The sequence below is a fragment of the Podarcis melisellensis genome, assembly GCF_964234715.1.
Source record: "Podarcis melisellensis genome assembly, chromosome: 5".
Lineage (NCBI taxonomy): Eukaryota > Metazoa > Chordata > Lepidosauria > Squamata > Lacertidae > Podarcis > Podarcis melisellensis.
Window position 1 is genome coordinate 100183700 of NC_138537.1, and position 23282 is coordinate 100206981.

The following is a 23282-nucleotide window of genomic DNA, read 5'->3' on the forward strand; positions in this document are numbered from 1 at the left end:
CCCAGGCTTGTGTGTGATTTCAGGGCCCTAAATGCTGTGTCAGAACCAGTGACTTTCCCTATGCCCAGAATTGATGACATTCTGACACGGGTGAGAAAAGGGAAGATTTTTACCAAGCTGGACCTTAGGGGGGCATATAACTTGATACGTGTGAGGAAGGGGGATGAGTGGAAGACCACTATGTTCACCCCCTTGGGGGCGTTTGAGTACCTAGTTATGCCTTTTGGATTACAAGGGGGCTCCGCCTGCTTTCAATCATTCATGAATCACGTCCTGGGGCCATTGCTTTACAAGAACTGCGTGGCGTTCTTAGATGACGTCCTGGTGTACTCAGAGAATGAGGAGCAGCATGTGCGAGATGTTAGAGAAGTACTGAGCAAACTGCGAGAAAATCGGCTGTGGGTGAAACTGGAGAAATGCCAGTTTCATAGCAGGGAGGTGGAATTCCTGGGGTACCGGTTGTCTGACAAGGGGTTGGCTATGGATCCCAGCAAGGTTCAAGCGGTACTGGAATGGAAAACACCAAAGACCAAGAAGGACGTGCAAAGGTTCCTGGGCTTCGGAAACTTCTATAGGAAGTTCATCAAGAACTTTGCCCATTTAACAGCGCCCATCACGGATTGTCTTAGCAGCAAGAAAAAATTTGCTTGGACGGAAGAAGCGCAAGGGGCATTCGAACGCTTAAAGGCAGCGTTTGCGTCGGAGGAGCAACTTTTGCACGTGGATCTACGGCAACCAATGCGAGTGGAGACTGACGCGTCAGACCGAGCGGTAGGGGCCGTGCTTCTCCAGCCGGGGAAAGATGCGTCTGAATGGAGACCGTGTGCATTCTTCTCGCGGAAGTTGAACAAATCCGAGAGGAACTACACAGTATACGACCGAGAACTGCTCGCCATTCATGAAGCATTCCGGAGATGGCGGCACTTGCTGATTGGGGCGCAGCACAAGGTTCAAGTCCGGACTGACCACAAAAATCTGGAGTACTGGAGAACAGCCCGAGTGCTGAACCAGAGACAAGTGAGATGGGCCCAGGAGTTCTCCAAATTCAATTTTGAGATTCGTTACGTGCCAGGGTCCGAGAACGTAAGGGCGGACGCTCTTTCCAGAAAGCCTGAGTACTTAGAGGGGGAGGGCGCGCCGGAAGCAAGGCACGTAATCCCTGAAGACCGCTGGGTGTGTGGGGCGGCTTTGGTGGGGCAGAAAGAACTGTTAGAGGGCACGGAGAACGACGAATACGCCCAAGAGAAACTCAGAGAACTCAGGAGGACAGAGGAGAACACAGGGGGGTTTGAAGAAAAGAGTGGGGCGTTGTATTACAAAGGGGCACTGTACATACCCGATGGGGAACTGAGGGGCAGAGTACTCAAGCAGTTGCATGATAGCCCCACAGCGGGGCATTTTGGACAGCACAAAACCATGTGGTTGGTTACCAGGGAGTTTTGGTGGCCCAAGGTGAGGGAGGATGTACGGGAATATGTCAGGGGTTGCGACAGGTGCCAGCGAGCGAAAGGGGAGAGGGTGGCGCCAGCGGGGCTCTTACAACCCTTACCCACACCAGAAAGGCCATGGGAGGCAGTCTCCATAGATTTTATGACGGACCTGCCAAAATCCAAGGGCAAAACGGCGGTCATGGTAGTGGTAGATCTATTAACTAAGATGTGTCATTTTATAGCCTGTTCACATGCGGTCACAGCGGAGGAAACCGCCAAGTTGTTCGTAGAGCATATTTTCCGGTTGCATGGCGCCCCCTTGAGGGTGGTCAGCGACAGAGGGAAACAGTTTACTTCCAGGTTCTGGAGGAAACTTATGAGCTTACTGCACGTGGAAATCAATTTCTCCACTGCCCGGCACCCGGAAACAAATGGGCAAGCGGAAAGGGCAAACGGGATTTTACAACAATACCTGAGGTGTTATGTAAAGGACCGAGAAAATGATTGGGTAGATAAGTTACCTCTGGCAGAATTTGCCTACAACAACGCTGAGAACGTGTCCACAGGGCTGAGTCCCTTTCTGGCAAATTATGGGTGTCATCCCAGGGCATTTCCAGGAGAAGGAGGGGAGAGGTGGAGTGTGCCGGCGGCGGAACATTTTGTTGAAGAGATGGAAGCCATCCACCGTCAGCTACAACTTAACTTAGAGAGAGCCAAGGAAGAATATAAAAAGCAAGCAGACAAAAATAGGAGGGAAGGTGAAACTATAAGGGTGGGAGACCGGGTGTGGCTATCCACCCAGGGACTACCTTTCAAGGGGGGTTGTAAGAAACTGAAACCCAAAAGATTGGGACCCTTTGAGGTCATACAGCAGGTGAACCCAGTAGCATTCAAACTCAGACTGCCCAGTCACATGAAATTGCACCCAGTATTTCACAGGTCATTACTGTCGCCGTACCGAGAGGGACGTGAATGGGGGGGGGGAGCGTGAGAGAGAGGTCTCCCGAACGCCCGTGATAGAAGAGAGAGAACGCGACATGAACGTGGCAGGAATCATTGATTCCAGGTGGAAGGGGGATCAGGTGGAATATCTGGTAGAATGGGAGGGGAAAGTAGAGTCGGAAAACACTTGGGTACCCGCTGAGGTAGTCAATGACGAGGTTTTAATAGAAACATTTCATCGGCGTTTCCCAAAAAAAAGCAACCCGTGGCACGATTTAGAAGGGAACACTTTGGGACCACCGATGAGGAAGGAGAGTTTGGAGGGTTCCCAGAGTCAGGGGTGGGTGAGGAAGCCGACTCCGACGAAGAAGAGGAAGACGGGGAGAGAGACGGTACGCCATGGTTAGAAGTGTTTGAATCCTCGGACGACGAGGAGAGTTCCTTTAGGGGCTTTCCGCCCTCACCGCCAGTGGGAGAGGAAGCGGGGGGTGAAGGGGGCCCTGAGGGGGAGGTGGATGTCAGGGAACTGCCATCGGAAAGAGAGATGGTGCAGAGGCTCCAGCAGACTCGGAGAGATTCTGCAGCGGAGGAGGGAACCAGCAGGGGGAGAGCAGAAGCTCCGGCAGAAGGGGAGTCGGAGGAGGGAGGGCTCTGGGATACTTCTAGTGAGAATAGTGCAGAGGTAACAAGACCCCCGTTGGCAACTCCCACCCTTCGCCGGAAGCTGTCACGCAGAGAGTCACGAAGGCGCATGTCCGTGAAACAACTTTTATGTTGGCGTAAATTTCGTAGACGCCCACTGTCAGATACTACCAGCGACTAACGGAGTCACGTCTTGGGAGGCTCCGTTAGTGCCTCGGTTTGGTTGACCAGCCAAACACCAGAGGGATCAAGCTTTTACGCACAAGCAGCTCATTATCCCATCACAAGAGTATTACAACTGATACATGATTTTGGACAGTTCGCAGGATTTAAGCTAAATAAACAAAAAACGAAGGTGTTAGGGAAAAATATGACAGATACAGAGTCAGAACGGTTTCAGAGAGAAACAGAATTATCATTGGTGAAAAAGGTAAAGTACCTAGGGGTTAATATAACAGCCAAAAATCTGAGTCTATTTAAGGATAATTATGAAAAATGTTGGTCTGAAATTAAGAGAGACTTGGAAAGTTGGGCAAAACTGAAGCTTTCTTTGTTAGGCCGAATTGCTGCGATTAAGATGAATGTGCTGCCAAAGATGTTGTTCTTGTTCCAAACATTGCAAATTGTGGACAAAACGGAGTGTTTCCGGAGGTGGCAGAGAGATATTTCCAAATTTGTCTGGCAGGGCAAAAAGCCCAGAATCAAGTTTAAGATATTAACAGATGCAAAGGAAAGAGGGGGCTTTGCCCTGCCAGACTTAAGGCTGTACTATGAAGCCGCAGCTTTCTGCTGGCTAAAAGATTGGCTACTTCTCGAAGACACTGATGTGTTAGATCTGGAAGGTTATAACAATGCTTTTGGTTGGCAAAATATACTTGCCAAAATATACCATTCGTCTGATAATAAATGTTGGAAATGTAAAGAAAATGAAGGAACATTCTTCCACCTCTGGTGGACTTGCCCCAAAGTGAAGGCCTTCTGGGAAATGATATATAACGAGCTGAAAAAGGTATTTAAGTATACCTTTACTAAGAAACCAGAGGCCTTTCTTCTGGGCATTGTCGACCAGAAGGTGTTAAAGAAAGATAGAACATTTTTCATGTATGCAACAACAGCAGCAAGGATACTACTCGCTAAGAACTGGAAAACTCAAGATCTACCCACACTGGAAGAATGGCAGATGCAACTGATGGACTATATGCAACTGGCGGAGATGACTGGCAGAATCCGAGACCTGGGAGAAGAAAGGATTGAAGAAGATTGGAAGAAATTCAAGACTTACTTACAGAAATATTGTGATTTAGTGGAATGTTAAGAAGGATGCTTGGTTATAAATAATTGGCCATCACTAAAATAGATCAAGAATTGATGATAAGAGAGATTAAGAGAAACAAATTTGCAGGAGAATTATTTTATTGTATTTAAGTAAGTGGTTATAGATTTGGAAATAAGATGATAATTTGCTTGACAAAAATTTATTAATGATGTAAGTGGGAGCGGGAGACGTGAGGAAGTTCAAGGATATTATGAAATTTCGTTAAAACAAAGCAATAATGTTTATTATCATTGTATTCTTTTTTCTAAAAACTCTAATAAATATGTATAAAAAAAAATAAAAAATAAAAGTGAACACACAAGGTGCTGGTGCACACTGCTGAAAGTGTAGGTGCCTGGCTGCTTGCCCACTCCTGTTGTTGTCCTACACCTGGGAGCTAAGCCATGATCTTAGAATGACAGAATCACAGACTTGTAGAGTTGGATGGAACCCCAAGGGCCATCTAGTCCAAACCCCTGCAATACAGGAATCTCAACTAAAGCATCGATATTGTTTATTGTTACATCTGAACCAATGCTATTTTTCTAGCACAAGAGGTGCCGGAACTCATCCTGAATGCCTCCCTTGTTCTCTTATAATGGTAATGGAGCCCACCTGAGAGGGGCCGGAACTGAGTTCTGGTGAGTTCTGGCTGATAAAAAGCCCTAATCTGAACCCAGGCTTGTGAATTGTTTCTATTGAAAACAAACACAAGCGGTAACGAAAGCTTGCTCTTGGCTCACTGCTCGTAGTTGGAGGGGAACAAACCACTAAATCAGACAATGGTTTGGCTCTTAGCAGTGCAGCACTTGTGACTTCAGCAGTGTGCACTTGCATGCTGCACACGTAGCTCAGTTGTGTTCAGCTGAGTAAACTAAGGTAACAACAAGTTGAATTCATGCATCTAATAATTGTGCATCTAAACACACAATTATCAGTCCAGATTAAGATTAGTTGAAGTCTTAGAGATATACTAATGGGGGGATGTGTGTGGTGATGTGGGGGGGGGGGAAGCATGTTCCTTTAAAGTCCAAAGATGTATCACTTTGTTTAAAGGAAGCAAAATATGACGCCTGTTTGATGCACAGCACCCAGCCAATCTACGTACCTCAACAAATGTTAACGTCATATGTTATCAGCCAGGAGGATGACCAAGACTGAACATATATGTGAAAAGTTGTGCTTACAAAGCACTCTGCCCACATCCTTGGGTCATACAAATAAAAATTCACTTGAGAAACAATGACAAGAATGAGCCAAAATAACTTATGGCAAATGCACTGTTCTTAACACAGCATTCAAGCTGAGGCACTTGTTGTCACCTGTCCTTCAAAATGTGGATTTGTTATGTTTGGAAGGCACAAAGTCCCCGGTCCTGTTTGCGATGCCTTTTGTCCCATTTTTGAAGTCATTAAAAAAAAGTAATTTGCTTGTCTCATGCAGCCTAGCTCAGAAGTTGAGCCCACCCACCAAGCTGGCTGATGGACGCTTCAGGCTAGCCAATAGAGCTTGCCAGCCAGCTGACTCTTCGGGGTTGGGCGGAGCTCTTGCCAGTGACTTCAAGTTACAATAAAGGAGATTCTGACTAAACATCAGGAATAACTTTCTGACGGTAAGAGCTGTTAGACATAGGAACAGACACCCTTGGGAAATCGTGGACTGTCCTTCTTTGGAGGTTTTTAAGCAGAGGTTGGATGGCCATCTGTCAGAGATGCTTTAATTGAGATTCCTGCCTTGCAGGGGGTTGGACTAAATGATCTTCAGGGACTTGGGTGTAGGGATGAATGTACTTGCTCCACAACCCTAAACAGCTAATTGCCAGCAACAGCAGACCACGCAGGCGGACCAGATGCCCACCCTGTCCTCATATTAACTTTGGCTATACTATTATAGGACCTACTAATGTCTTCTCAGTGGCTGCTCCCAGACTTTCCTCTCTGTTGGGTGGCAGGTCACTGGCAAGTGAATACTTTCTTATTACAACAGGCTTTTAGAAACAGACACCTTGGAGCCTTTGCATGACCAGAAACTTTGCCTTATCAGGAGTACACATATCCTTGTTCCCTCCATAAAGAATCCACTGCTCCATTCTGATTCTGTTGTAGCCCCAACTTGCATTCGCACTCCTTGACCCAATTTTTTTTAAAAAGGCAAGTACCTTCCGTCCCCTCCCCCAGCTGATGTGGAAGATGGATGCTTGATATTCCACCTCAGGAATTAATTTCTAGTATTCTAGTCCTTGGATCACACAACCTCACCATCCCTTTGTGACAGAAAGAGAACAGATTTGCATTTCCAACAAATTAAATGTTCTTCCAGTTAGCCTGGCTCTTACTAAAAATAAAAGCAAAACTTATTTCAATGCGGTATTTATAGAGGCCTGTGCTTTGTTCAGACTTTGTGTCTGAAATCTTGCTCTAAAGCCTTCAGCTTTATGGCTCAACATCCCTTGGCATTTCTGCCCATTTTGAATGTTACCAAACTATTGCTTTGACTCAGTGTGCTGTTGCTTCTTTGTTTATAAATGTGGAAACAGTTATGGTAGAATGAGTATGTCAATTGTAACTGTAAATATCACAAATGCTTTCCATATAATTATGAAATTATCTAATATGTATATTTTACAAAAATCAAGACAGCTATCTTTTTCACACTTTTTTATTCATCAATTCCTGTCCCTCTCAGTTTTTATTTTTCAGCTTTCTCTGTTTCCTCTCTCACCTTGTGGCATACATGTTTTCCCCCTTTAAAATGTTAAATAGAATACAATAAATAGGGCATTCGTAATACCCAATCTGAATTGTAGAGGTTTCAGATTGCAAATTTAAACAGATATGAATGCTAACAACTAGATCATGTTGGAAACAATTGTCCAAATATGTATAAATGGAATCCGTGAATGGCTACATACCATAAGTTAAAGTTAACTCCTTAAATTGAAGCTAGGGAAGGTTCAGCCAAAGGCACACCTTTGCCCTTGGAGAGGGCCCCATGCACATCTGGAAGATCTCCACATAGTCTGAACTGAACCACAAGCAGCCACAATACCAACTACAACAGCATGAGTTATTTGTAAGCAAGAGCAAATCAAAGAAGGGTTTTAATTTAATTTACAAAAAAATCATTAAAGCATAATATAAGCCAACAATCAGTAGTTCACAGAGCCAAAAGGGGGATTGAGATTTCTATTGTACAATTAGTAGAATCAATGCTAGCTATATGGTCAAGCAAGATCTGTAGGGTGTTCCCCTCCCCAGACCAGTAAGTAAGTGTTCGCTGATCCCAAAGCAGCCAAGAAGGTCAGAGGCAGATGAGAGTAGTCTATGCCCTTCCACGTCTAGGTTAAGCAGGCCTCCTTAGGGTGCCTTTCTCTTGGTGCCCTAACATGAAAACATGGAACTAGCATTCTATAACTAAATCTACACAAACACATCACAACTGAGCTAAAGGTGATGGGGATATATAGAACATGCCAACTTTCAATTGCTGAAGTGTATTTTTGCAAGTTCCTTACTTAATAAGTGACATAGACACCGAGTGTCAGACGTTTTCTGCCACTGTGCAGCAGTAGCACTGGACTGGCAGTCAGCTCCTCAGTGCAGGAATTAGGAGGCATCTTTTACACAATTTCAAGTCTGGCTCCACACACAGGAGGCATACTAAACAAATGCATAACAATGAGGTGTGACAGAAGGTGGGGGAAGACAAGGCTATTAGCAGTTGTTGTTGTTTAGTCATTTAGTCGTGTCTGACTCTTTGTGACCCCCTGGACCAGAGCATGCCAGGCACTCCTGTCTTCCACTGCCTCCCGCAGTTTGGTCAGACTCATGTTTGTAGCTTCCAGAACAATGTCCAACCATCTCATCCTCTGTCGTCCCCTTCTCCTTGTGCCCTCCATCTTTCCCAACATCAGGGTCTTTTACAGAGAGTCTTCTCTTCTCATGAGGTGGCCAAAGTCTTGGAGCCTCAGCTTCAGGATCTGTCCTTCCAGTGAGCACTCAGGGCTGATTTCCTTAAGAATGGATACGTTTGATCTTCTTGCAGTCCATGGGACTCTCAAGAGTCTCCTCCAGCACCAGAATTCAAAAGCATCAATTCTTCGGTGATCAGCCTTCTTTATGGTCCAACTGCTATTAGCAGTACTTCATTCTGAAGTCAAAAGCCTCCCCTGATCAGTCAAAACGAAGGGGGAAGGAGATCGGGGGAGGCTCGGGAGTCACAGGCAGGCGGCATGCCGTTGCACAGTTTTTTAAAAACTCAGAGCATTTATGTTTCACAGAGTTTGAAAAAAGGGCTTTGCACCTTTATACACTCTGCATGTGTGCTTGGGCCCAGGGTCTTTTGCCTCACCATCCCCACTACTGACTCCCTGTTGCTACTCGGCTTCAAAAAAAAAAAGTGTCCCCGGATTCATTGAAAAAAATCTGGTAACCATATTGCAGACACACAATGTTGCCCCACTATTGTCTCCAAAGTCCTGCAAAACCTGTTTCATCAAAACCCTAGCAAACACCCACATAATCTGCTTACCGAGAGGAGACAGTGGGATCAATAGAAATAGAAGAAGAAGAAGAGTTTGGATTTGATATCCCGCTTTATCACTACCCGAAGGAGTCTCAAAGCGGCTAACATTCTCCTTTTCCTTCCTCCCCCACAACAAACACTCTGTGAGGTGAGTGGGGCTGAGAGACTCCAGAGAAGTGTGACTGGCCCAAGGTCACCCAGCAGCTGCATGTGGAGGAGTGGAGATGCGAACCCGGTTCACCAGATTACGAGTCCACCACTCTTAACCACTACACCATGCTGGCTCATGAATGTATGGGCCACAGGCACGGCTGGCTACGTCTCATACCATTTCAGTTCTCTTGCAAAGAAATACAGTGGTACCTCGGGATGCGAACGGGATCCGTTCCGGAGCCCTGTTTGCATCCTCAAGTGAACATAACCCGTGTCCGCGGGTTGCGCTTTGGCACTTCCGCGCATGTGCATGATGTCATTTTGAGCCTCTGTGCATGCGGTGAAACCCGGAAGTAACAAGCTCCGTTACTTTCGGGTCGCTGTGGAGCGCAACCCGAAAATATTCATCCCGAAGTGTATTTATCCCAAGGTATGACTGTACTATCATCTATCCTGTGCTTCACCCTCCCCCAAAGCTTCCAGCTTCCTGCCCCCTGGAGGAGTTTTGGCACACCCCACCAAAGGGGGGCTACTACAAAGTGGCATGACTAGAGCAGCTGTTTCCTTGACATGAAGGTTGCTCTAGCCATGCCACTTTGTGGTCGAAGAGCAAAGCAGTCCTCCTCTACCATAAACTGGTCAGCTAGAGTGGCCCACGCAGCAAGGAAAGGAAAAAGTAGCATTGGCCACTCTTGCCGTGCCACTTTGTGGTAGAATAAGCACTAGTCAAGGAAGGGGGAGGGGGAGATGGCCACTCTAGCCATGCCACTTTGTGGTAGCCCCATTTTGGGGGGTCATGCCAAAATGGCTCCAGGGAAGCAGTGGAGGAGGCGGAGGCGAAAAGAAGTGGAGGCGAAAAGAGGTGGCGGTACAGCATACAGTCACGTACCACCTCAAAATAAACCCCTGCATCTATCTATCCCTTCCCTTTCACCAAAGCAGGGCACTGCCCACGCAGCTTACTCTTCCATTACAGATCAACACTTTATTGATTCTTATCAGCAGTTCAAAGGGACGCGGGTGGCGCTGTGGGTAAAACCTCAGCGCCTAGGACTTGCCGATCGCATGGTCGCCGGTTTGAATCCCCACGGCGGGGTGCGCTCCCGTCGTTCAGTCCCAGCGCCTGCCAACCTAGCAGTTCGAAAGCACCCTCGGGTGCAAGTAGATAAATAGGGACCGCTTACCAGCGGGAAGGTAAATGGCGTTCTGTGTGCTGCGCTGGCTCGCCAGATGCAGCTTGTCACGCTGGCCACGTGACCCTGAAGTGTCTGCGGACAGCGCTGGCTCCTGGCCTATAGAGTGAGATGAGCGCACAACCCTAGAGTCTGGCAAGACTGGCCCGTATGGGCAGGGGTACCTTTACCTTTACTTATCAGCAGTTCAACACACTTGTCTCCATATATCCCAGCAATATCCCAGCAAAAACAAGCCAGCAAATCGCCATGCATTAGGTTTGATAACCTTGGAAGCAATAAATTCCTCCATGCTTCAGGTTTCATACCTTTTGAGCTTCAGACACATCTTTATACTACTCACGTGGTCAAGAAGCACTTTCCTGCTTTGCACCAAAGTTTGCCATGTATAGATAGCCCTAACACAGCCTACATAAAACTTCTTCATCAAACGTCTTCCAGTTAATAAGAATAATAATTTTATTATTTATACCACACCCATCTGGCTCAGTTTCCCTAGCCACTTTCGGTGGCTGTATTAGTGTATTCTCTTCCTATCTTGTCTTCTCAGAGTTTTAAAGTAAATGATGGTAAGATACAATCTTCATGGCACATAAATCTGATATCATTAACGGTGTGTGGAGAGTGCTTTAAAACAAACAAACAAACAAATCCTTACCTTATCCTCTAGCCGGATCAGTCTGGCTCCTACCGTATAGTATCCTTTGTCTACTCCCTTTTCTTAAAAAAGAAAAAAGGGGAAAAAATACTCAATTATATATATCTGGGGGGAAATGCAGCTAGTTGATTTAACATAGTTCTAGCAAGAAGGTAGTAGAAAATTGGCTGGCAACATGATTGCACTATATCCTCCATAATAGATAAATACCAACAGTAGTTGCCGGTGTGGTGGGGCGCAGCTGCCATCCTAACACCAATGTTGCTGCAGTTTACCTCAGTGATGCTGGTGGAGAAGGACAGCGGCAAGGGCACTGCTGTGTGGGCACAACAGAAGCACAGGACCTGGCTCCACCAAGACATTTGTGCCACCCCACCCTTGCTGCTGCCCTGCTCTGCCCAGCGCCACCTAGGTAAGCTGTAGGGACACCAATGTCAGGAGGGAGGCTCTGCCCCCCCCCCAGCCACCACGGAATGCAGAGATCCATGGATACTGGGACACAAGAGAAGGGCAACCCCTGACAGCCTTGGATAAAGGGCTGAGAAAGTTCCTTGCTTTCACAGCTAAATTAACCAAAGCTCTGACTCACATCTTTCTACCACTCATATTGCTGCCACTATCCAGATAAGTGAGGGGAGGGTGTCCTGATAGGGTAGAGCTAGTAGGATGATGCTATACAGCCAGCTAAGTTTGGCGAGGACCTGGTATTATGGAGAGCAAATCAAGTTAATCCAGAAAGAGAAAAGAAGTGAGTACTTTCTGTTCAGCCCTGCCCTCCTTTCCTGATCTCTGAGCCATAGCTGATCTGTAGCTAAAGATGCATGGAGAAAACTGCCTGTAAGATGCCCAGTCCTCTGACATTTGTTACATTTACATGCACAGTAAAAGACACACATATAAGAATCATTAAATAGAGATGCTTTTCACAAACTTTGGTTGATTATCAGCTGAATATAATAACTAAATAGTGGCCTAAATTTTCAGTTAAATACCCCCCACCTGCCCTTCATTGGCTGATGCAACTGATAGGTCTATAGAAATGTTCTATACCTGGAAGAAAGAGGCCAGGCTTCCCCAATGAATGATCCAACCTGAAAAGAGAATTTGATTACACAAGAATGTTATCAAGTCGATTTCATTATGCTTCAGGTTGTAGTGATGCCAATTTTGCTTGTGTGAACTACAGGACAGAGAGCAAGTCTACACAGGGACTGACAGAGCTTGAACCTTGTTCCTGCTCCTTATTAGTACATAGATGACACACAACTCTGCCTCATGTTTCCATTGGCTAATCCTAGGAAGGCTGTGAAATACCTGAACAGGTGTCTGGAGGCAGATTTGAGATAGATGAGGGTAAACAAATAGAAATATACCCTAGACAAATACAGAAATACTGTGACTGGGAAAATGGCTGATTCTGCTTGGATGAATTTACCTGGGGCTGAATTAGGTTGCACTTCCACTGAAAGACCATGTTTGCATCTTGGGGCTCCTCTTGGATTCAACATTACCTGCAGAACCAAAGCTGCCAGGGGTGGCAAGGAGTGCCTTTTATCAGACAGCTAGAATCCTATGTGAATATGGAGGCTAATGCAACAGCAATTCCTGTCCCAGTTACATCAAGACTGGACTGTTAAAATGGGCTCAAAATGGGGCTGCCCATGAAGGCGGTGGAGGAGCTTCAGCTGGAGCAGCTGAGTGCAGCAGCCTGGATTTTCACAGGAACTAAACAGTCATACCATATTACACCAATTCTTTGTCAGCTGCATTAGCTGCCTGTATAGTTCAGGGCACAATTCAAAGTGTCAGTCATGACCATAAAGCCCTTAGTGGCTTGGGATCAAGTTATCCAAAGGACTGCCTACATTCATACAAACCTGCCAGAGATTTGAGATCAGAGACAGAGGCTCTCCTCAGTCACCTGCTCAGGAAAGAAGTTCAGTTAGCAGGGCAAGGCACCCAACACAGGCAGTTTTCTTTTGTGCATCATGAGCCATCTGGGCTGCCACCGGGGGCCTGGTGTTTCCGTTATCAACCTGGATATCTAGAATGGTCATGATAATATTAGAACTTTATAAATTTAGCATATCCATATCCATTTAAAAGGGCTTCACATATATTATCTTGGCATAATCCTTGCGAAAAGGATTCCACTGCATTCTTTTTCCCAAGAGGTAGAAGGTCCATTGTACACTACTGAAAACTGAGGTAGCATGTTGCTCAGGATACTGAGCAACATCAGGAAACTTCCCGTGTGAATTTTGCCTCTGCCACTCTTCTATCAGCCTCCTTTCTCTATTATGGGGATAATAAAACTGGCGAACCTTTCAGAGTTTCTGTAAAGACTGCAAGAAAAGAACATGCAAAAAATAATTTGAGCATTTGAAAAAATGCTAAGGCATATTCCATTCCTCTGCGGGAACAATAACCTGTACATTATCTAACACTGTATTTAAAGAGACTTGTTGAAGTCTCTTTAATACAGTGTTAGACAATGTAACATCACCAATTTCTCTGTACAAAATACAGCATTTTTGCCCCAAAATGCTTTTCAAATGTATATCCCTCACTGCTAGCTCACAGGGCACCTGAAGCAACTGTGAGCTGTGTACCTTCTCTGGAGTTCTTTTATTCGAACCATCATATTGAGATGCCCTTGAGAGTATTGTTCAATCACATCACGCACATCATAAGGCTTCCGAGCTTGCTGTGAAAAGAGAACAAATAAAAATGGAAAAGGTGAGAGATATCCTGTTTTTGCATCACTTGCTTTGAGCCATATAGATATTAATACCGCAGATTCCGGCGTATTAGGCGACTGGGCGTATTAGACGACCCCCAAATTAGCAGCTGCAATTTGGGGATTTGTCCTAAAAGCCCAGTCGCCTAATACGCTGGGCAGCTCCGTGAGAAAGCCGCCTGGCGCGGAGCTGAGCCCGTTGCTTGCTGCTGCTGCTGCTTCGGAAGGGGGGTGGGGGGCCTCCGCCCCGCGCCACCCATACCCGGCGACCCCTGACTTTTTAACCTCTTTTCCAGGGTTAAAAAGTCGCCTTATACACCTACGGTACTTAAGGATTTGTGTAAGATACATTGGTATTTTATCACATTTTCCTATTTCAGACAAGGAGTGGGAATAAGAGAAAGTGACTTGCCTAAGATCAACAAGAGAGTTCAAGGCAGACACAAGATTTGACCCAAGGACTTCCTGGTTGTAGCTCAATCTCTTAGCTACCATACTAAACAGGCTCAAACTTTACAAAATTTAGCATCTTTTTTACACCTTTAAAGGGTTGGGGACACAAGTGGCGCTGTGGGTTAAACCACAGAGCCTAGGACTTGCCAATCAGAAGATTGGCGGTTTGAATCCCCGTGACAGGGTGAGCTCCCATCGCTCAGTCCCTGCTCCTGCCAACCTAGCAGTTCGAAAGCACGTCAGAGTGCAAGTAGATAAATACCATATTTTTTGCTCTATAAGACTCACTTTTTCCCTCCTAAAAAGTAAGGGGAAATGTCTGTGCGTCTTATGGAGTGAATGCAGGTTGCACAGCTATCCCAGAAGCCAGAACAGCAAGAGGGATCACTGGTTTCGCTGCTCAGCGATCCCTCTTGCTGTTCTGCCTTCTGGGATTCAGAATACAGTGGTGCCTCGCTAGACGAAAAGAATTCGTTCCACGATTCTCTTCGTATAGCGGTTTTTTCGTCTTGCGAAGCAAGCCCATTGACAGCTTAGCAGATTAGTGCTAGAGCTGTCAAGCGGCTTCCAGCGATCAGCTGTTAAGCGGCTTATCAGCGGAACAGCTGATAAGCGGCTTAGCGGCTTAGGAAAAGGGCGAAAAAAGCAAAAAAAACCCCGCCGGGGGACGCAAGATTTTTTCGTCTTGTGAAGCAACCCCATAGGGAAATTCGTTTTGCGAAGCGCCTCCAAAACGGAAAACCCTTTCGTCTAGTGGGTTTTTCGTCTTGCGAGGCGTTCGTCTTGCGGGGCACCACTGTATATTTTTTCTTGTTTTCCTCCTCCAAAAACTAGGCACGTCTTGTCGTCTGGTGTGTCTTATAGAGCGAAAAATACGGTAGGTACCGCTCCGGCGGGAAGGGAAATGTAATGGCTTTAGGGGTTGCTTGTGCGTAAGTTACCGCCTCTCTGGGCTAGGTTGCCTGGTTAAACCGTTTCTCGCTGGACAGCCATCCACTCCAGCTCTTTGACACCAAGTCGCCGCCTACTTTCCCTGCGCTGAAGTCCTCTGCGCAGGGTGGGTGTGGGCAGCGGAGCACCTGTGCTCTCCTCGCTGGTCTCCTGTGAAGAGTCCTGGAGCCTCCTCTCTGCTTCCCCCATCGGCCCCCTCTATCCCTGGTGTAGCGCTGATTATCTTCCCCAGCCGGAGACCTGCCTCTCGGGATGCTTGGCCCCTCTCCAGCATCGCTGTGGAGCCTCGCCTCCTCCGCTAGTTGCGATGGCAGTTCCCTGACAGGAAACGGCATTTCCGTGCGCTGCTCTGGTTCGCCAGAAGTGGCTTAGTCATGCTGGGCACATGAGCCGGAAGCTCTATGCCGGCTCTCTTGGCCAATAAAGTGAGATGAGTGCCGCAAACCCAGAGTCGTCCACGACTGGACCTAATGGTCAGGGGTCCCTTTACCTTTACCTTTATATATGTTTAAAACATTCTGGACATGTGGAAGCTTTACTTAAACAAGTCCTAGTCATTGGCCCTGATCTCTGCTTATAGGGGGTCGGAACATCCAGATCATATGCACAGACTGATTGAGTGACTGATTCAAACCCAGCTGGAAACTGTGTACTATCATGCTATCTATACTGCCCTTTCACACTATTAAGCAAACACATGTAAAGGTAAAGGTAAAGGTACCCCTGCCCGTACGGGCCAGTCTTGACAGACTCTGGGGTTGTGCGCCCATCTCACTTAAGAGGCCAGGGGCCAGCGCTGTCCGGAGACACTTCCGGGTCACGTGGCCAGGATGACATCGCTGCTCTGGCAAGCAAACACATACCCTTCAATTAATTCCATTTGCTTTTGCAAAAGGCTGTGGCACAAATTGAGGGCAGGGAACAGAAAACAAATACACAAGTACAATCATAAATATATCAATCTCATATACAGTATATCTATGCTTCCACCCAAACCCTCTCTACACATTCATCACATGTAGAGCCTCAGCATCTAGAGAGGGGCACGGGAGCCACGCTGTTGGCTCTCACCTCTGAAGCTGGAGAGACCCTTCCCCTGCTCAGACACAGGCCATGTAGGCTTCACTTACGCGTGCTTGTCAGGGATGGGGCCTGTGAAGGTGGTGGGGGAGTGGCAAGGGATGTGACCCCCCCGGCCCACCTAATGTTTGCACATGCAGAGCCTCTTCATGCCATCAATGCATAAAGAAGCTTTAGGAACACATTTAGTAACACATGGGTGTCTGATAGTGCAAAGCATAGCATAGTACCGGGGATAAACAATTGCCTGTACAAAAGATTGTTGCTGGTCACCAAAAAAGTGACATATTATTTTATATCAGATTATGAAATTTAGCACCCAGCCAGTGACTGCATTATCTGGAATCGAAAGGTTTAAAGTGCCCCTCTAAGTCATTGAAAAGTTTCATGTACAGTGGTGCCCCGCAAGACGAATGCCTCGCAAGACGAAAAACCCGCAAGACGAAAGGGTTTTTCGGTTTTTGCGTCGCTTCGCTAGACGATTTCCCCTATGGGCTTGCTTCGCAAGAAGAAAGCCCATAGGGAAATCTCCGGGGACCTCTTTTAAATGCTGGCGGTGGGGTGCAAAGCCTCCCCCCCCTCCGGCCTTCAGAAGAGGTCCAGGAAGGCTGGCGGGGGCCGAAAGGCTTTGCTCCCCACCGCCAGCATTTTAAAAGCGGTCCGGGATAGCAGGGAAGCGCTTCGCGTGCTGCGATTCTCCGCTCTCCCGGACGGCTTTTGAAGGCAGGCGGGGGAGAGCAAAGACTTTTGCCCCCCGCCGGCATTCCTGGACCTCTTCTGAAGGCCGGAGGGGGGGGAAGGTTTTGCTCCCCCCTGCCTGCCTTCCCGGGAGAGCGGAGAAACGCGCTGCGATTCTCCGCTCTCCCCGACGGCTTTTGAAGGCAGGCGGGGGGGGGGGAGCAAAGACTTTTGCCCCCCGCCGGCCTTCAGAAGAGGTCCTGGACCTCTTCTGAAGGCCGACGGGGGCGAAAGTCTTTGCTCCCCCCTGCCTGCCTTCCCCGGGGCTTTAAAATCGCCCCGGGACAGTCCTCTGCTGTCCCGGGGCAATTTTAAAATGCTGGCGGGCGGCAGCGCTGCCGCCTGCCAGCATTTTAAGATCGCCCGGGACAGCGGAGAAGTCTCCGCTGTCCCGGGAAGGCAGGCAGGGTGGAAGCAAAGACTTTCGCCCCCCGCCGGCCTTCAGAAGAGGTCGGGGGACAGACTGTCCCCGGACCTGGTCTGAAGGCAGTTTCCATAGGAACGCATTGATTGATTTTCAATGCATTCCTATGGGAAACCGTGCTTCGCAAGACGAAAAACTCGCAAGACGAAAAGACTTGCGGAACGAATTAATTTCGTCTTGCAAGGCACCACTGTAATAGATAGTTCTCCAGACCATAATCCACTTTTTCTCTTTATACTTAGGATAAACTTCAGATTGCTTCTTTAATTGATATAACCTGCTGAATACATATAGAGCTTTAGCTACACGAGGACTTAGGACAATGATGGCCAAACTTGGCCCTCCAGCTGTTTTGGGACTACAACTCCCATCATCCCTAGCTAACAGGACCAGTGGTCAGGGATGATGGGAATTGTAGTCCCAAAACAGCTGAAGGGCCAAGTTTGGCCATCACTGACTTAGGATAATGATTCACCCATATGTAAGCCACAGTGTAATCTGAGGTTATGCACCACAGAAATCCAGGTTTGTCATGGCATGGACAGAATCCATAAGATAAAGAAATGCTGAGTTACATGATGCGGTCAGATACTATACTCTTAGTTTGGAAGTGTGGCAGGTGGAAGATGGAGGCAATGTCCAGAAGGAGCATCAACCTACTGACAGGAGTAGCCCTCTCCTCCTTGATTGCAGTTACTCTGTCCTTCTGAGACTCCCATTCCCCGTTCCCACCCCCTTAACCCTTCAGAAGAAGATTGAGGAAATTTTCTAGGCAGTTTCCAGTTAAAAAATAGCATTCAAGCCTTCAAACACCCTTCTTTCCTTGAGATTAGAGACACCTAGTCGCCTTGGTTCCCACAAGAATCCACAGCTAGCACTTCATTTTACTCTGAATTGTGCCTGGAGGGCACCAATCAGATTTCATTCAGGATGCTTTCAGCTAATCACACTGCTGCTGCAGTTTCATTTGGGCAAGGGGCAGGGCGACAGAAGTTTAGCCAACACACCACTGTGGAGACTCAGCAGGAGACTGGCGTAAAGAACGAGGAGGGAACTATGACATCATAATTTGGTTCTTGAGCTGTGCTGTGACAAAAGGACTAGTACCTTTTTTGAAGCGCAGCACAGAAATCTCCCCACCCACCTCTTAGACCTCGCCATTTCTGCCCACCTCAGAGGCCCTAACCTTGCTGTTTCTCCCCACCATCACCACTTACATCTGTGTGTGTCAGTCTGTGTATATCAGGTTGTCTGAATGTATCTCTAGGTCAAGTGTATGCTGCCTGCTGTAACCTTGGGCTCTGCCTACCCTTAGCTCCACTCAGGGCCAGACCACCCAGGAGGCGACTGCCTCAGGCAGCAGGATCCAAAGGGACATCAAATTTGGACTCCCGTGAATGCACCGCCTACTGCAGCTGCAGAAGCGGCAGTGACAGCTGCAAAGCGCTCTTTGGAGGCCACATCTGTTAACTCCTCTGCAGCCCCCAACCCATGCCACCTCTACAGTGGTCTCTTGGCAAACAGGAGGCACTGTCGGTACCTTCCCACCTTTGTTCCTGATGTAGATCTTCCATGACTGGGGAGAAGCACCTCAACCTGCTGTTAGTTGCCCTTTCCTGCCCTTTACCTCAACAGACCCATGATAAATCACCTACCACTGTTCAACACACTTTATTAACAGCATGTCTTCTCTTCACAGCTGAATTGATGGACAACCACATAAGTGTACCAAAGGTTGGTTCAAGCAATCAGTCTTGCCTCGTCACCACTTACTCCATTGCAGCGAAATGAACTAAAGAGCCATGCAGCCTGTTGCCAGCACATGACAATTCACATCTGACACATGCAACTGCAGGCAAGCTAAAAAACCCCAAACACAACTCATTGGATGGAGTGGAAGAAGGAGGTGGTGGTGACAGCAGCAAGTGTGGGAGAGGCAGGGAATTAGGCAGAGTCTCATATGCTCATTTATTCAAGAGCACCTGAAGTGCATTTCTAGCAGAGTGAGTTCTTTTTATATTGCCGTGGGTGTGGGTGTGTGTGGTAAAATAACTTTCAAAATCCTTCCCCCAACCCTATGCTTCAGAGTGGAAAAAAACAACGCTAAAGAAATTGAACCAGGTAGACAAGCTTAGCCTGCCATATTCCCTTTTGTCGGGAGAACAGGCCTTTGCATAGCTAAATAGCTAGAGAGCTTCTGGAAAGCTAAGTAGCTAGAGAGCTTCACTGCCCTGCCCTGTCTCCCCCCCTGGCTGGATGCAATGTCACCAAGGTGTCAGTGGGCAAAAAACGTCATGCCATGAACCAACCATTTTGTGCTGTCATAGAAATGGCGCAAGTCTCCGGCAACCTTCATTCAGTTCCAAGTGCACCAATCCTAGGCCACACATGGGCCCATGAAATGTCTCTGAGCTCAGAGAAGAAAATGGGGTGTGTATAACAATATATTGTGAGTGATATCCAACAAAGTAGTTTCATTAGTGAACTCTGGCTGTGCAACTGATTGTCCAGCAAACTATGGTCATTTCAAAATGGCATATTGGAAAGATAATTAAGCTATTTTACAGGCAAAAGTTCAACTCTTTGCTCATTTTCACAATGATACCCCTTTTGGCCTACACACAAGTTTGGTGATAACTACTTCAGAATGAAACAAGTTTTGTAATACTGGATGTGGGGTGGGCATGGGACCCCATTCCTCCATACAGATTTAATATACAAGTTAGCAGGGAGTTTGACTGGACAGCTGTCATGGTCCAGCTGTCCAGTCAAAGTTTAAAGGGAAAACAGCAGAACAAGCAAGCAAAAGCATTAATTAGCTACCTGACTGTTTTGTTGCTAAAAATACAAGGGCTGGCCAAGACACTAAAAATGAACCCCCAAAAAGAGAAAAAGTGAACCTGGAAAATTTGCATGACAATGCTATTATTCATGGAGTAAACACAGGAAAAGGAGGTGAAGACTGTGCTCTCTTTGTTTTTTGCTATCTTTGAATCTACTTTATCTCCAAGGGGAATCTGGGGGTGGCAATGGGTCCCTCTTTTGGCTGTGGGTCAAGGGGCCTGAAAAAGACTAGAGAAGGTACAGTGAAAATTTTAGTAACTGAAAAAGAAGTAACAACGGCTTGTTAGTCTTGTTGTCCGTTTTCTCTCTGCCACCAGCCTAGGCCAGAGATATTAGCATGCATTAAACCCTCCAGCATGTGATGGAGTCATGCTTGGAGTGCAGCCATGGGATCCTAGAAATTCCAGATAAAAGCAGAGAGGAAAAACTAAACTTGCAAAGAACAAGAACAACAAGAACAACAAGTAGAGGAAACAGGCCCCCTCTATCCCACCACCACCACCACTACAAAGAGAAACAGAAACCCATCCAAACAAAATTGTTTTAGGTAATCTTCAGCAGTCTGGGCCTACCTGGACTTTGGTTTTGGGGAACACGGCTTCACTGTTTTCTTGACATGTGGTATGTGCTTGGAGGGAAGGGATGGACTATTATACTTTCAATTTTTTAAGGCTCCGAATTTATTGCTTTCTGCAACTTCCTGCTTACAGACGCTGACACATCGTTATTTCTGGCCAGGAAAAGCAGACTATTGCAACTGTGCCAGTATCACTCTCTGGACTTGACTGGCAGAGATGCTTTGAGGGCTGTTGGTCTAAGTGTACCCCTCCCTCGCACCCAAGCCCTCAAATCTATTTTTGGGGGCTCTCTATTGTATCACAATGGCTCAATGCCTAGCTGTTCTAACAAAGGTTTGGGAAACAAAACCAGAAAAAGAGAGAGGAGGCTACCCAAAGGCATAATTAATCTTCTTCCTTCCTAATAAACCTCTCTTTGTTCATATAAAATCATCCACATTAGAATGTGCAGGCTGTAGAGTAATGGCTAAGCTGCCCAGTCAGAGGCTGAGAATGCCTCAAATCCTAAACACACACAATAGAAACAAAAAATGGGGAGGGGCACTAACCTGGCATCCTCTGCAGGTCTTTTTAAGCATAAACACAGAAAAATAAAGAACTACAACAAAACCGTTTTGTGATCTAAACCAATTACTCACTCATTCCAAAGTGAGAAATCTGCTACATGAAACACAGCTGTTGTGTGCAAGGCAGGTTCTGAAGGGAGGGGGGAGAAATTTGATTCTGTTCCCATTTAAAGGCAAACCTACCTCATTTGGACTTTCCAAAACAATACAAGAACTGAAACACAGCCGCCCTTTGAAACTTGCACTCTTCCAAAATTTTGCAATGCATTACTCCAGCAAAGCAATGTGTACACAAATGCATATACTAGGGTAAAATGCTTTGCCAAAAATGGTTCACTAGTCAAAACTGCATATAAAAATGTGCATGTAAGGATAAAAAGGTAAAGGTAAAGGGACCCCTGACAATTAAGTCCAGTCGAGAACGACTCTGGGGTTGCGGCACTCATCTCGTTTTATTGGCTGAGGGAGCCAGCGTACAGCTTCCGGGTCATGTGGCCAGCATGACTAAGCCGCTTCTGGTGAACCAGAGCAGCGCACGGAAACGCCGTTTACCTTTCCGCCGGAGCGGGACCTATTTATCTACTTGCACTTTGATGTGCTTTCAAACTGCTAGGTTGGCAGGAGCTGGGACCTTGCAACGGGAGCTCACCCCGACGTGGGGATTTGAACCGTCGACCTTTGATTGGCAAGCCCAAGTGGCTCAGTGGTTTAACCCACAGTGCAAATTCACACAAAAATGCGGATGAATTTTCACACTGTATTTTTTTAAAATTACAAACTGATATGAAAATGTGCAAAGCCAAACTTTAGCTTGGAAAAATTAGAGACAGAGAAAAAACAAAATTTACAGAGAATGCTGAAGTCTTCCCAGGGACAGGCAGAGAAAGCTGGAGGGGATCTGGGCCACAGTCTGCCTTTCTTACTAGGCTTTTTGTCTCTCTGCTTATGTCTGTTTAGTAACTAATTTTTCTTATGGACTGAAATGGGGAGGAGAACAGATAGTGAGGCATATTAACAACAACAACAACAACAACAACAACAACAACAACAACAAATAGGTAGTCAGAAAACTGTGTATTCCCATTCAGTTTTCTTTGCCAGTTTTTGAGAGAGAAACTTCAGAACCCCCAGCAGTGAGAGCTTACATGCAATGTCTCTGTGTTACATAATAGTAATAATAATTTTTATTTATACCCCGCCCTCCCCGGCCAAGGCCGGGCTCAGGGCAGTTAACAAGCAATAATAAAAAAAAATGAATGATTACAACTTAAAAATAAAATTAAAATACAACATTAAAATATTGAAACATTAAAATATTAAAATGTAGCCTCATCGCAGGAGGAGAAAGGAAAAGAAAAAAGAAAAAGAGGGAGGGAATCAAAATGGCTCCAAGCCAAATGCCAGGCGGAATAACTCTGTCTTACAGGCCCTGCGGAAAGAAATCAGATCCTGCAGTGCCCTGGTCTCATGAGGCAGAGCGTTCCACCAGTCCGGAGCCAGAGTTGAAAAGGCCCTGGCTCTGGTTGAAGCCAATCTAACTTCCTTAGGGCCTGGGACCACTAGGGTGTTGCTATTTATGGACCTTGAGGCTCTCCGTGGGGCATACCAGGAGAGGCGGTCCCGTAGGTACGAGGGTCCTAGGCCGTGAAGGGCTTGAAAGGTCAAAACCAGCACCTTAAATCTGACCCTGTACTCCACCGGGAGCCAGTGCAGCTTGAAAAGCACTGGGTGAATATGCTCCCATGGCAGAGACCCCGTGAGGAGCCTCGCTGCAGCATTCTGTACCCGCTGGAGTTTCTGGGACAGCTTCAAGGGCAGCCCCGCATAGAGCGAATTACAGTAGTCAAGCCTGGAGTATAACATGTGGAGTATAACACATAGCCAGGCTCTGAATACCAAGCTCCAAGGGTTTGAGTGCATGTGATTTTCATGCATACTCAGAACCCTTGGAACCAAACCTCTGCATACAATGAGGGATTACTGTTAATGACAGGGAAAATAAGTGCATTGTGTGTGATCTGTATTGGTGGCACAATGTAAGTCAGTGTAAG

The 23282-nt window shown here is 46.7% G+C and overlaps 1 protein-coding gene across 7 annotated transcripts in view; it reads right to left on the reverse strand.

The window, feature by feature from the left end:
- LOC309370990 (potassium voltage-gated channel subfamily KQT member 1-like) overlaps positions 1–23282 on the reverse strand; it is a 405888-nt gene that overhangs the window by 158258 nt on the left and 224348 nt on the right. For all 7 annotated transcript variants that reach the window (XM_081913303.1, XM_081913305.1, XM_081913302.1 and 4 more), the window contains 3 exons: positions 13470–13564; positions 11908–11948; positions 10858–10919 (listed from right to left, as the gene is read on the reverse strand). In XM_081913303.1, coding sequence (XP_081769429.1) covers positions 10858–10919; positions 11908–11948; positions 13470–13564 — 198 coding nt within the window. The remainder of the gene's footprint in view (positions 1–10857; positions 10920–11907; positions 11949–13469; positions 13565–23282) is intronic.